The sequence below is a fragment of the Penicillium verrucosum genome, assembly GCF_028828655.1.
Source record: "Penicillium verrucosum strain IBT 35672 chromosome Unknown utg000005l_segment0_segment0, whole genome shotgun sequence".
Lineage (NCBI taxonomy): Eukaryota > Fungi > Ascomycota > Eurotiomycetes > Eurotiales > Aspergillaceae > Penicillium > Penicillium verrucosum.
The window spans coordinates 758672-770886 of record NW_026643214.1 but is presented as its reverse complement, the minus strand read 5'-3'; the positions used below and the strand labels follow the sequence as shown (position 1 = coordinate 770886).

At 49.0% G+C, this 12215-nt stretch overlaps 7 protein-coding genes across 7 annotated transcripts; 5 read left to right on the top strand and 2 right to left on the bottom strand.

Annotated features, from left to right (window-relative positions):
* Positions 1 to 434: 434 nt before the first annotated feature.
* Positions 435 to 1283, top strand: N7516_011146 (Histone acetyltransferases subunit 3; the record flags this gene model as incomplete). The annotated part of the gene is made up of 2 exons (XM_057223864.1): positions 435 to 957; positions 1072 to 1283. The coding sequence occupies 2 exons, from the start codon at positions 435 to 437 to the stop codon at positions 1281 to 1283; spliced, it is 735 nt and encodes a 244-aa protein (XP_057069004.1).
* Positions 1284 to 1330: 47 nt separating this feature from the next.
* N7516_011145 (histone acetyltransferase NGG1) lies at positions 1331 to 2578 on the top strand (the record flags this gene model as incomplete). Its single annotated transcript, XM_057223863.1, has 2 exons — positions 1331 to 1537; positions 1589 to 2578. 2 exons carry the CDS (start codon positions 1331 to 1333, stop codon positions 2576 to 2578), a joined length of 1197 nt encoding a protein of 398 aa, XP_057069003.1.
* Positions 2579 to 3046: 468 nt separating this feature from the next.
* Positions 3047 to 4848, bottom strand: N7516_011144 (nitrogen permease regulating protein NPR2; the record flags this gene model as incomplete). Its single annotated transcript, XM_057223862.1, has 3 exons — positions 3047 to 4063; positions 4122 to 4258; positions 4311 to 4848. The coding sequence occupies 3 exons, from the start codon at positions 4846 to 4848 to the stop codon at positions 3047 to 3049; spliced, it is 1692 nt and encodes a 563-aa protein (XP_057069002.1).
* A 527-nt stretch (positions 4849 to 5375) lies between these two features.
* Positions 5376 to 5921, top strand: N7516_011143 (uncharacterized protein; the record flags this gene model as incomplete). The annotated part of the gene is made up of 1 exon (XM_057223861.1): positions 5376 to 5921. The coding sequence occupies one exon, from the start codon at positions 5376 to 5378 to the stop codon at positions 5919 to 5921; it is 546 nt and encodes a 181-aa protein (XP_057069001.1).
* Positions 5922 to 6427: 506 nt separating this feature from the next.
* On the bottom strand, positions 6428 to 7324 carry N7516_011142 (uncharacterized protein; the record flags this gene model as incomplete). Its single annotated transcript, XM_057223860.1, has 1 exon — positions 6428 to 7324. The coding sequence occupies one exon, from the start codon at positions 7322 to 7324 to the stop codon at positions 6428 to 6430; it is 897 nt and encodes a 298-aa protein (XP_057069000.1).
* Positions 7325 to 8162: 838 nt separating this feature from the next.
* On the top strand, positions 8163 to 10708 carry N7516_011141 (uncharacterized protein; the record flags this gene model as incomplete). Its single annotated transcript, XM_057223859.1, has 8 exons — positions 8163 to 8190; positions 8241 to 8258; positions 8307 to 8440; positions 8501 to 8599; positions 8652 to 8805; positions 8858 to 9126; positions 9176 to 9736; positions 9788 to 10708. The coding sequence occupies 8 exons, from the start codon at positions 8163 to 8165 to the stop codon at positions 10706 to 10708; spliced, it is 2184 nt and encodes a 727-aa protein (XP_057068999.1).
* A 777-nt stretch (positions 10709 to 11485) lies between these two features.
* On the top strand, positions 11486 to 11926 carry N7516_011140 (uncharacterized protein; the record flags this gene model as incomplete). The annotated part of the gene is made up of 1 exon (XM_057223858.1): positions 11486 to 11926. One exon carries the CDS (start codon positions 11486 to 11488, stop codon positions 11924 to 11926), a length of 441 nt encoding a protein of 146 aa, XP_057068998.1.
* Positions 11927 to 12215: the final 289 nt, after the last annotated feature.

The following is a 12215-nucleotide window of genomic DNA, read 5'->3' as shown; positions in this document are numbered from 1 at the left end:
GCAAGCCTGTAAAGTGTGTTATAGAATGTAAATAGTTGGATCATCTCCATGCCATATGTTCATTGCTCAGCCAATGAATCGAATGTGATGCACGTGATGATAGGCGTCGTATCTTCATCACGTGTGTATACCCTGGCCGACCGCCAGCGACCACCATCATCACCTCTGGAAAGTCATAATTCATCCGTGACCGAGAGGATCTCTTGCTCTGTATCTGCTTTGGCTCATGATCAGACACCTTTGGGGAATAGTCAACCTCCTTTCCTTCTTCTTTCACTCGCAGTGATTAATGACAGCATGTGTCTGTCTAGTCCCATTCACACCTAGGATCCTTTCTGTCGACCAATTTCTATTTCCATTGATACTGTCCTTGGCATCTTAATCATCTCATCCCTTCTTTTTCCTTCGTCCGAACATCAGTCTGAAGAAACACCATGCCGCCCGCATACAAAGGCAAAGGCAAAGGCCGCGATGCGCGCCAGTCGCGTAGCCGCAATACCACCCCGTCCAGTGCTAGTGCTCCCGCCATCCCAGCACTGCCCATCCAAAGCTACCTGGAGAACGATGTCACCAAGCACATTGACTTGGCTAGTGTGCAATATTCCGATGTGTTAGACCTGGTATCTGCGCAGAACATCCCAGATTCAAAAACATTGGAGGCATTGGTGGAGCATTTGAAGGGTCTTAGTGACATGGCCGATCTTCGTGGCGAGGTTTGCAATGCGGGAATGCGCGAGATGTCTCAAAAGCGCAAGGAAGTGGAGGATCAGGAGCTTGATCGTGAAGTACGAGATCGCTCCAAGTTGAAACGTGAAACCGAAGAGGACGACGATATTCATAAGGGCGGGAAGCTGAAGAAGCGGAAAGAACGCCCAAGTGGAAAGGAAGATCGGCCATTAAATCATGGCGCACACGAGGTCGCGCGCCAGGATGGAGCGGAGACTAAGGTTGAGGGAGGTAAGAGATCCAACTCGGCGCTTTCTTCCCACTCTTTGTTTTTACCGACCCATCTCCACAACTCTGACCTTCTTTCACTTTCCCCACTGTTCAACTTTGTCTAACCATCAACAGCCGCTTCTCCAGCATCGAAAAACTCCAAGAATGCGATATCGGATGAAAGCTCCTCGCTTTCACCTCCGTCGATGATGTCCCCCAACGGCACGACCACTGCCGGCGAAGGCCCTCCCCCGGGACACCCGGGTCTGAAACCAGTGCCGATTCCCATCAACCTGAACCCCAGCCAGCGATTCCTCAAGTGCAAGTCTTTGGCGATAACCCGCTGAAGTTTGACGATCCGACCATTTACAACATTCGAGATGTTCTCCCGGGCATGACGGACGATGAGAAGAAAGAGATTTACAGTGTTGCCCACTTCCCCAAGACCGATCTGGTCCACATGGCAGCTGGTGTGGCTCCTGACAAGGACTTCAGCAACGCCAAACCTTCCAACCAAGTTAGCGCGAATACTTTCCAGACTTACATTGAACCTTACGTCCGGCCTCTTACCGAAGAGGACATTGCCTGGTTAAAAGAAAGAGTAAGTCAATTGCAGCCTCATTTCATGTCAACGCAAGCTGACCTGTCACAGGGTGATCGCACTACTCCATTCATCATGCCCCGTCGCGGAAAGAAAAACTATCGTCAAATCTGGGCGGAGGAGGATGGGGTGTCATATGACTCGAGCCAAGATGACAAGGACCAGCTGCCTTTGAATCAAGGCCGTGGCAGCATTGAACAGCTGACTGACGATAAAGCCGAAACCAACGAAGTCTCAGTTGGACCTCTCCTTAGCCGACTCTGCTCTCTCCTCCGTTACGAGCACCGTACCTTTCCCGAAGATTCCAACCCAACCGCCAATGGGGATACTGCTAGTGTGACTGGACTAGGTGGAGACGCGATGGACATCGATCAACCCACTGAGGAGAAGGAGAAGGAGAACAAGAACGAAACCAAGCCTCTCCCTGCTGCAACTACCTTCCGCGACGCAGATCCAAACGACTTCAAAACTTCGGTCGCAAAGTTGGACCATGCCCAACTTGATGAACGCGCCAAAGCCGAACTACGATTCATCGGTTTTCTCGGTGCGGATGATAATCCAGACTACGACGCTCACTACGATGATGAAGTTGCTGAGCGACTCCGCCTTCTCCAAAGCGAACTCAAGAAGCAAATCGTTACCAACAATGCGCGCAAAGCTCGCATTCTGAAGATTGCCCAGGAGCACATGGCCATGCTTGAGTTTACTACCATCCAAGACGACCTCGACTCTCAGGTCCAACAGGCCTATCTGAAGCGCACCCGCACTATGGGCAAGAGCAAGAAGGGCGCTCAACCCAAGCACCGACCTGGCGGTGCAGGCGGCGGCAGCCATGTCGCTGGTTCTGCGGGCGTTTCCCGTCCTGCTGTGGGAGATGCTGCCAAGATTGTCATGGACCGTCGCCGTCGCTGGAACGAGGCATTCCTGCCTATCTTTGACGATATCAAGACTACCATTCCCTCTGAGGGAGAAACAATCTTCGACCCAGAAATTATGGCTGAGTACGAGAAAGCCGAGCTTGAGAACTGGGACGAGGAATAATGCTCCACCCTCTCCGCTCTAGGTTTTTATCACTCGACGACCTCTGTCAGCCACCCTCAACCTTGTTTTGTTTTTATTTCCCGCACGATACGATACGAATGCATGATGGACTGGCGTTGCGTTAGCGGATACCTCTTTTTTTTTTCTGTTCCACCACTTCGAATGTGGAACCCCGTGGCTACCTATGTTGCAGTCCGCCTGGAGATACACACAGGATCTTTTCCACATGTATTCTACCTAGTTAGATGTGACTATGTCCGTGTATTCTTATTCTTAAGCTGTAAGCTTTCAATGAAACCAAATTCTCCAATCTTCAAATTTCCAGTAGTACCCGTAGCACGTAGTACCCGTAGCACCTGGTATATATATATCCAATCCTATCAACGCCAAAATGATAAAAGAAAAGGTAGGGTATCGATCAATTCTAGCAATCCAAAAAAGCAGAAACGAAAAAAGAAACCACCAGACTCATCTATGAATAATCAATACCTCCCAAGGATACCTCTTAAGTCTAGCCGTCAACTCCCTCTCACTCATCTCCAATTCCGTACAAACCTGATCAAAGCAATGCGTACCATCAAGATACTTCCCAAGAACCTCATCCCCAACAACCTCATCTTCCTCTTCCCAAAACGCCGACAACGCCCCCGTACTCCCATTCCCATTCCCACTCCGACCCCCACTAACCACCGACCCAGCCCGCTCACGACTAGACTCCCTCCTCGCAACCGCCGAGATAGGCGCGTCCTCCGGCACACTCGAGACCGCATAGGGCGTATTGGTACCCGTAGTGGCGCGCGACGGAGGCGCAGGCTGGCTCGTTGCGCAAGCGTATTTATGCACGCGGTACAAGAAGCCCTTTATCACGCCGAAGGTGATGAAGCGACGGATGTCGATGTTTGCCAGGGAGCGGCTGTGCGCTGCGTACCACTGCTTGACGCTCTGGCCTTGTTTCAGGCCTGCGTAGAGCTCGACTAGCCCGGCGCCGTCGACGATTGCGGGTTTGTGGAGGGTGGTTGTTGATGTTGGGGAGGTGGAGGAGGATGAGGCAGGTTCTTCGGTGCCGAGGAGGGGCCAGATTTCCTCGGCGTCGAAGCGGGATTCCTCGTGTACGAGGCTTGGGGTTGCGTCTGGGAGGGAGCTGGAGAGGTGGGCTGTTCCGGTGCTGCTGTTTGTGCTGCTGTTGGCACTTGGGGATGGGATTAGGGTTGGGGGGAGATGGGAGGGGGGGCCAGTTGGTGGGTGTGGTGCGAAGCGCAGGTTGACGTAGCGGGCACATTCTAGTTGCATTGCTTCGTCAGAGCCTATTGTTGGGCTGAATTGGGCGGTTGGGGCGTAGATCGCGGAGAAGGAGAAGATGTCGAGGATAAATAGGCAGCCGTAGTAGAGAAGGTGTCGGAGGGCGCGGCAGGTGAGGGAGAAGTCTGTGTCGGCTAGGACGGAGATGATGCGGACGCTGTTAACGCCGTTGATATGTGGTACGATCTGACTAGGTTTAGTTGTTGTGGTTCTAGCCAATGGGGCAGGGTCGTCTTCCACAAACCCTTTGCATGGTCAAGTCCCAGTTCTCATCCATGAAGGCCTGGTATCGCAACGTGAAGAGCGGTACCTGCCAAGCCTTGACAGCCGGGGGAGAGGGATATATCGGGAAAAGTTTGATGTTCAGGGTGTTCAATTCGTCTGGACGTAATATTTAGCAGCGGAATCATGCTAAACAGGTTCATGGACATACCAATGGGAATCATGCACTCGCAATAATTGTTTAAGTCCTCCATCAACATCTCACAAAGACTGTATATCTTCCCTTCGCCACTCTTCGAGAAATCGCGAGACAAGAAACCATTCTGCTCTTCCAGACCATGCATTAGGTCTGCTACCTTCTGCACCACGCTCTTATATGTGCTGAAGTCGTCCTCCTCGGCGAGGACTATGCAGAAGTTGAAGATGAATTCATTTCGGTCATACCGCACTGACTTCATGCAGATTGGGTAGCCCAGGATACGATATCCGTTTGTGCAGACTTGCAAAAGGTTTCCACAGAGCTCCTGGCGGGGGATAACGAAGAACGAGACATCGGAGAAGGTGAGGAAGGGTGGTTGTGAGGGCGCAGTGGGGGAGGGTACGATGGCTCCGTCCGGGACTTGATGGACAACTTTGGGTCCTGTACGCCAGTACGTGGTCAATATGTAGGTCATTGAAGGTTTATCATGGTATTGAAGGGCCTTACCTTCTATCGTGTCGAATTTACTGTAGAAGATTGCCTTGATCATCTTGGAGATGCTGTATGGTAGGGGGAATGCGTGATAACCAAACTGAGTATTAAAATCACAGTCTATCGGCCAAATTTAATCAAACACAGAGCTAAAACGAGGTTCATGTTCATATCAGTTGCGGAGCGGACTTCGGGGCGGAGAGCTTATCGAAATTAATATTTCCGGGGCTATTCCAAATTAGGCTAGATCATGTAAATCGTGTTTGTTTGATTGGCTAAACCCCCTTAGAGTTAGAAGCACGTGATATATAATGCTCTAGCTATCCCCGCACTTTGTTTACCAACTTACCCTCGTTCAGCAACAGCTTTAGGGTATCTCACATATATTGTATGTCTTGGTTTTCCCTATGTGAACGTTATCTTTTTCTACTTTTTACACCAAAGTCTTTGGTCGGTAAGTATCTATACTATTCCTTCAAATACTAGCTACTAAATGAAATTGGCTAACGTCGGTTGTAGGGACATCCTAGTGTAACAAGAAGGAAAGAAGACCCCCTTCTGCTTTAGTATTCAATCGAATAGACCATGTCTTCCACTAGCACAGAAGATGGAGGATGTGATACACCCACAAGCAGCAGTGTTTACCATGAATCAATGAGAGATTTGTCCTTGAGTGACTCAATTGCGATGCACTCCAAGAACTGTCCTTGGAAAGGTAGATCATTCATTATTCGCGATCCTCATACTAAACTTGTCATTGGGCTTCAAAAAGGTGAGTTACGGCTTGTGCCTGAACACAGTGGGCATGGGTGTGGTATTTACTGGTCGTGTGTTGAGTCCGACAAGATGTTACTGGGGTTTCAAAATGTGGTCTCTGGCACCTTTATCGGATATAAGAACAACGGCATTCTATCCAGCGCTCTATTCAGCGCGCAGTATAGTTTGCACGGGGAATCAGAATCGTTTTGTGTGCGAGCACATCCAGATGGTGGCTATGTCCTCCTCGTGAAACAGGCATGTGGGTTCTTGCCGGTGCAAATATGCATGGACAGGTGGCTCATGGTAGGCACTAACCAAGATGAGGGCGTAGCATGGGAGTTTATCCGGGTCAAGGACGAACATGCTATTTAATTTTACTCTTTTTATTTTCAAACATTGCTCAATACGACCTCGATGAAGATCCAGTCTGTATCTTGGGCTCTATTGTATTCATCTGTTAGACAATCATGGGACCGGGTGATATTTAATAAATATATTTCTGAGTAAGTTAGAATAACTTTTGCCGTTTGCTGAAAATCCTCCGATTACCACGTTGAATATGAATATACCCGGCAAAGCAAATATAAGAAATAGCTAACCAGTCAAACAGCGAAGCAAGGTGAGGAACAGGGACATGAGGGTATTAGAGAAAATGAGACAGGAGACAATGAAATCTATGCGGTAAGCAACAGACTCTTCTGGAGGCATAAGTAGAGCAATGGATATAAATAAATAAAAGCAAAGGGAACCCTGGGAAGAAGGAGCCAGTCCACTTCAGACAATACGAGAGAGGTAAGATGCACTGTAAAAAAAAAATTGCAAACACGAATCATAGCGAGGCCCTGATCAAAGGGTCCGATCGAGTAAATAGTATGCAGTCATGGGGCCGTGCCAGAGGCATAATTGGATGTAGATGGAAGAGCAGTGTTTGTTGCGATAATGCTGTCTGGCACTGTGAACAAGGTCGCCCTTGTCATCACACGAGCCGCACCACGACCACGTGGGAGTCGGACATTGTCAGCGACAAGGGTCAAGGGCTGATTCGCACGAATGGCATGCACCATTTCACCGAAACTGCCACGCTCTCCAGCCTCCTTCAACCATTGTTCCCAGTCTTCATCCAGCGGGACATCCGTGCCCTGGTCGCGGGCGGCCATCGCAGCAAGGATACGGTTGTTGAGAGCTACTCCACAACTTTCCATTTCCTCGTCGCTAAGTTCGTCTTCGATTTCGTGCTCCTCCTCGGCGGACCGGTAGCTGGAGGCACGGGAATCGACAGCACGGACCGTATCATTGCTCTGTGTCTCGATGATCTGGTCATATTCCTCTTCCGTCCCGCAGAAGTCGCAGTCGCTGAAGTGGACCTCGATTGAAGGCGCGGGTTGCGGGGATGCCGGTCGGACGGAGTGGGCTGTGGTATCCCGCACGATCACCCCTTCCTCTGCCTCGTACCGCTGACGCGCGGACTTGGTCCCTTCCCACCGACACAGATTGGAGATCTCCTCCTCTGTGAGACCGAGTTCGTCAAATGTTTTGAATAGTTTTCGGTGCCATGGGAAGCGACTCAGTCGCATGCGATGCGGTCCATGCGAGTAATCCAGCCCCGGGTATTGTGCTTCGATACAGTCTAGCGAGCCGTAGAAAAGGGATGTTTCGACACGTACTTCTGGGACGAGGTTTCGGGTAATGTGAGCACCAAATGAGCCTGGGTCGTTCGTGCGAGGTCGTGGAAACGTGGCATTATACACGATCTGACCCACGGATGGTTTACGCATGATGAGATTCGGATGTGGAAGGAGTTAAGAGGGAAAATAACAATTTAAGGAGACAAGGTCGTCCCAGACACCTTGGAATGTGATGATTCAGGATATCAGGCGCTGAAGGGTTTTCCCCCTTGCCCTTTGTCAAATTCCCGGATAGTTGGACGTTTCGGATGTTTTTTGAGGGGTTGGAGAGTGCTTCAGCTTGTTGACAGTGGGGGAGGTAACACGCTAGAGAAAGCGCGGACAGTAAATTCTCAAAAGCATATAACAGAAATATTTCTCAACCTGGAATTCTCATAATCCAGGCCAACGGATTGAATAATTAAGAAGCGAAAAATCCCGATCAGGTGCCCCAGCTGACGTTTCGGCTCTTTGACCCTTGAGGAATTGAAGGTCTCACAGGCGTTCCATTGACAATTAGAAAAAGAAGGAAAGAAGAAAAGAAGAAAAGAAGAAAAATAGAATGAAATAAGAAGAAAAGAAGAAAAACAGAATAGTTTTGGGAAGAAATAGGGCTTACAAGTCTTTATAACTTAGTCCTTAGAGTGAAGTGTGCGTTGGCATGGTATGGCCAACGAGGCACAGCCAGCTGTTAAAGGCGTGTCCAGGTGGACTTTGCATATTTACATGTGGGTAAATATGGTCGAATCATGAGATGTTCTGAATTATGTAGAAATGTAGAAATGTAGAAAGATTCTGACATTCTGACATTCTAACATGTTCATGTTCTCAGTCAGACATTTGTTTGATTTCCCTTTTGGGGGGTTTTGTCGTTGCATCACGTGCAAGTAACAGATCCAACCTTGGTCATACACATCTCAACCTCACAGCTTCCTAGATGTGACTGACCATGTCGACCTTCGATGGTATCGTAGAAGGTGAGATCAACACTTCCCACATCACTTCCATACTAATCATTTATGATAAGAGTTTCCCGATATTCGCAGTGAGTCTTACATATGAGACCAGTCAATCCTAAGACTAAGAAAAGCAGTTGACTACTTTCGGAAATGCCCAGAGCGGCCGGCGCCACTAGTTTGCTTCCTTAGCCATGTGCATAGCGATCATTTACAGGGCCTCGAGTCCTTTCGGGCACCGTTTATTTACTGCTCACCGGCCACGCGAGAGGTATGCTCTTATTTATCTTATTTAAATTCTATTAAAATTCATTAACCTGACCATGTGTAGCTGCTTCTCCGGATTGAAAAATATCCCCATCGGATGAACTTTAATAAAGGTATCTTAGAGTCGCGTCGACTGCACTATAAGCATCTTGCAAAGCTTCTGGTTAGTATCGTGTGTAAAAATTTGACTAGAATGGAAAGCTCATCCCGCATAGCGCCCAGTTCCACTGAATACTCCAACGGAAATTGAACTCACCCCCCGACGTCATATCAAGGTGACATTATTCGATGCCAACCATTGCACGGGGGCTGTGATGTTTCTAATTGAAGGGGACGGGAAAGCAATCATTTACACAGGTGATATCCGAGGTGAGTTGATGATCCCTTCTTCTTCATTGGAATGCTAGCTGATCACCTTCAGCCGAAACATGGTGGGTGAGCAGCTTGGTCCGTCACCCGGTCTTGATACCATATACTCTGGGTCAGAAACGGCTGGATAAGTTGTATCTGGACTCTACCTTTGCAAGCAAGACAAATCCATTCCGCGAGTTCCCTTCCAAAGCCGAGGGACTGTCTGAACTGTTGCAGAAAGTCCAGGCTTATCCGGACGATACACTCTTCTACTTTCGTGCGTGGACGTTCGGCTACGAGGATGTCTGGATAGCGCTCTCGGCTGCACTGAACACAAAGGTAACTGATATCATGCAGCTCAAATATAACACTGGCTAATCAAACATAGATCCATGTAGATCGTTACCAGATGGGACTTTATAGGTCTCTGGTCCAGATTCCAGGCAATAGAGGGGGTAGTGAAGCTCCTGTCCTCTGTGGCTTTGAGCTGGGAAACAAAGCTGTAACAGGCTGCCTAAGTAATAATGAATCAAGTCGAATTCACAGTTGTGAGCCTGGAGTTTCGTGTTCGGCAGCTCGCGGCACTAACACAGTCTACATTGTGCCTATTGTGAATCGCACAACTGGTGGTGCGGAAATCCCCGAGGTCGGTGCGGGCGGTGGTATTGGGGATCTATATCAAACACATGAACTCGAGCTGCCTGACGAATTTGCATTGGCCGAGTTGGAGAAGTTGTGTCTCAAACACGTCCAGGACAAAGAAGCCCTTTCTCAGATACGAAATGCGCTCCTGGATGCCTTCCGGTCAAGAAAAAAAGCACTCTCGCTTGATACATACGGCGTGAAGGACGAGGGTGAAATTTCATTGAAGAATCTGGTGACCGCTCTAAGCCATGGTCCATCTGAGACCTCTAGCCGGTCATCCCAGCCAGATCTGCCTAACACGATAGTAAGTGGCACTACTGTTTTCTTTCCGCCGCCCTCTCTAATGGCATTATAGCGATTCCCATATTCACGACACTCTTCCTACTCCGAACTATGTGAGCTGGTAGCTGCCTTCCGACCCAAGGACATCCATCCATGCACCGTGGATCCAACGACCTGGAACGAAGACGTCTCCATCAGACGTCTGTTCGGGCACCTCTGTTCAGGGACCGACTTTTCGCACGACACTCACATGCGGCAGACTGTAACTAATGATGTTGACGACGAGGGAGATTTGCCCGCAAGAAAAAGGGCCCGATACGACATGGACCTCTCCACACAGTCCACACAAGAAACCAGTAGTGGCATTGAAGATTTCAGTCTTGGTACCGCCGATGCAAGCCAGCCTCATGATCAGAAGCAGGACTCTCTACATCCATTGAGTCAATCTGAAGAGGCAGCCAGAGTCAAACGCAACGAAATCCGACAAGCACACCGGTATCTTCAAGAACATGCAGAACCTGGCCTCTTTCAAGTCAACCCTCTCCCGTCTACATGGCCGGCGGAAAAAGAAGACAGATTCGATCCGGCCACTGACGAGGGAACTGAAGAAGAGGATATGCTCATACCCGACCAGCCGGATTTAGAACCTTCGGCTACAGGACTCCGACTCAGGTCCGAGCCAAGCACATCTACAAGAATCATTGACCTGACTGGTGATGGTACTACATCTCCTCGTCCAATCACACAACAAACAGACAGTCAACACACAGACGTACTTTCTCTCTCTATCTCCGAGTCGGCATTTGACTCTCCGGACCAAAATTCCGTTGGAAATGGGATACGGGACCCGGCGCGAAGAGAAGAAGCTCTGAATCGATCACGCCGTGCGCGTGTCGCTGCTTACTTAGCTGCGCGCGAAGGTAGTTTCACTGCATGGACCGATGTGTCGCTTGTTTCGGCGGATAATCATGGCGAGGAGGAGATTGAGCTATAGGCTTGATCTTTTTTTTCCTCTATTTTCTTCAATTTACTGTGTATGATACCCCTTTTTACTATCTTGTTATCGATCTTGTCATCTGGTGTTTCGCCGATGGAAATACAACTGCAACGTTGGTCCACTATTGAGGGCCCTAGTTGGCCGAAAGTTGGCCGAAACTATGTCGTAGACCACATCGGCAAGTTCAAGACAAACTCCCAAACTTAGCGAGCAAACCATCAATATCAGTGATCTGATAATTGAAAACAAAGAAGGTGTTGGGTGCCTGGGTGTCTGAGACACATGGCCCCGTTTCTCTCTCTCTCTCCTTCTCTCTCTCTCTTCTTCGTCCACTTTACTTGCTACGAATCTACCTTGTTTCTCCATCTGAATAATATCGTAGATTCACTGCATGAGAAGGAAACAATGTCCTAACAAAGCCTTAGTGGGTTTACCTTGGAACTACCTTCGCCTTGTATACTAACTTCTTTCAATATAATGACAGCTTGCAAATATCAAGAGAACAAAGAGAACAAAAGCTCCCAGCAATAACTCATATGTCTTTCATTCCTTTATTCTTAATAAATACTTGTCTCCAGTCTGATCAACTTAGCACGACACAAATTCATAAATAAGCCCCGATTCTTGGACCCTTTCAAGGCATCATCCGCTTCCAGTTCTTCCTCCATCAGTACAACCAGCTTAACTTCACATCCACTCCACTACCCTAACCAGGTAAGCAATACATCCCTTTAATCTACCCATCTCTCCCTTATACAACCACAGCCCACCACGATGTCTTCTCTCATCAGCCGAGCCTTACGCCGTCCTCGCGCCATCCTCAAGTACCAGAAGGAGCACACTATCCTGGTAAAGAATATCCACGCCTGCATCGGCATTTTGTACCGAATTCCCGAGGGCAACTACCTTGTCGAGGTCGCCCTCAACATCCAGTCCCTGAAGATCCAGGCAGACAAGGTGAAGTGGGCTTCCCAGGCTCTTGCTATCGAAGCCGCCGACATGCCCTTTGTCACCTCCAAGGGGGTCGATCACTTCAGCTGCTTCATCCCCCGTTTCTGCGACTATATCGGTAGTGAAACTACCCGGCTGGCTGAGACCCTCCAAGATCATATCCACAAGCCTGTTCCCAAAACTGAGCACGGGATCCAATTTGAGATGCTGATCGCAACGGATCTGCAGAGTGTACTTGCTAAAATGGGAACCATTGGAATGTAGATCGTTAATTTTTACATCGAGTCGCGGACTCTTACCGTCAGTAGCAGCTGTAGCAGCAGCAGCTGTAGCAACACCTTATTTCCAGAGTCCAGGTACGTTCCAATACATCTATTCACATTTACATTCCACTCTCAATCTAGTTCTATAGCTCCCCACAATCCAATCCACCGTCACCAACTTCCGCAAAGCCCGCGACACCCTCGTAACCCTCCTCGAGCAACAATCAACCTTCCGCCGACACGACATCAACAGCCGCGTCTATGTAATCCCAAACCTGCATCTCCAGCTA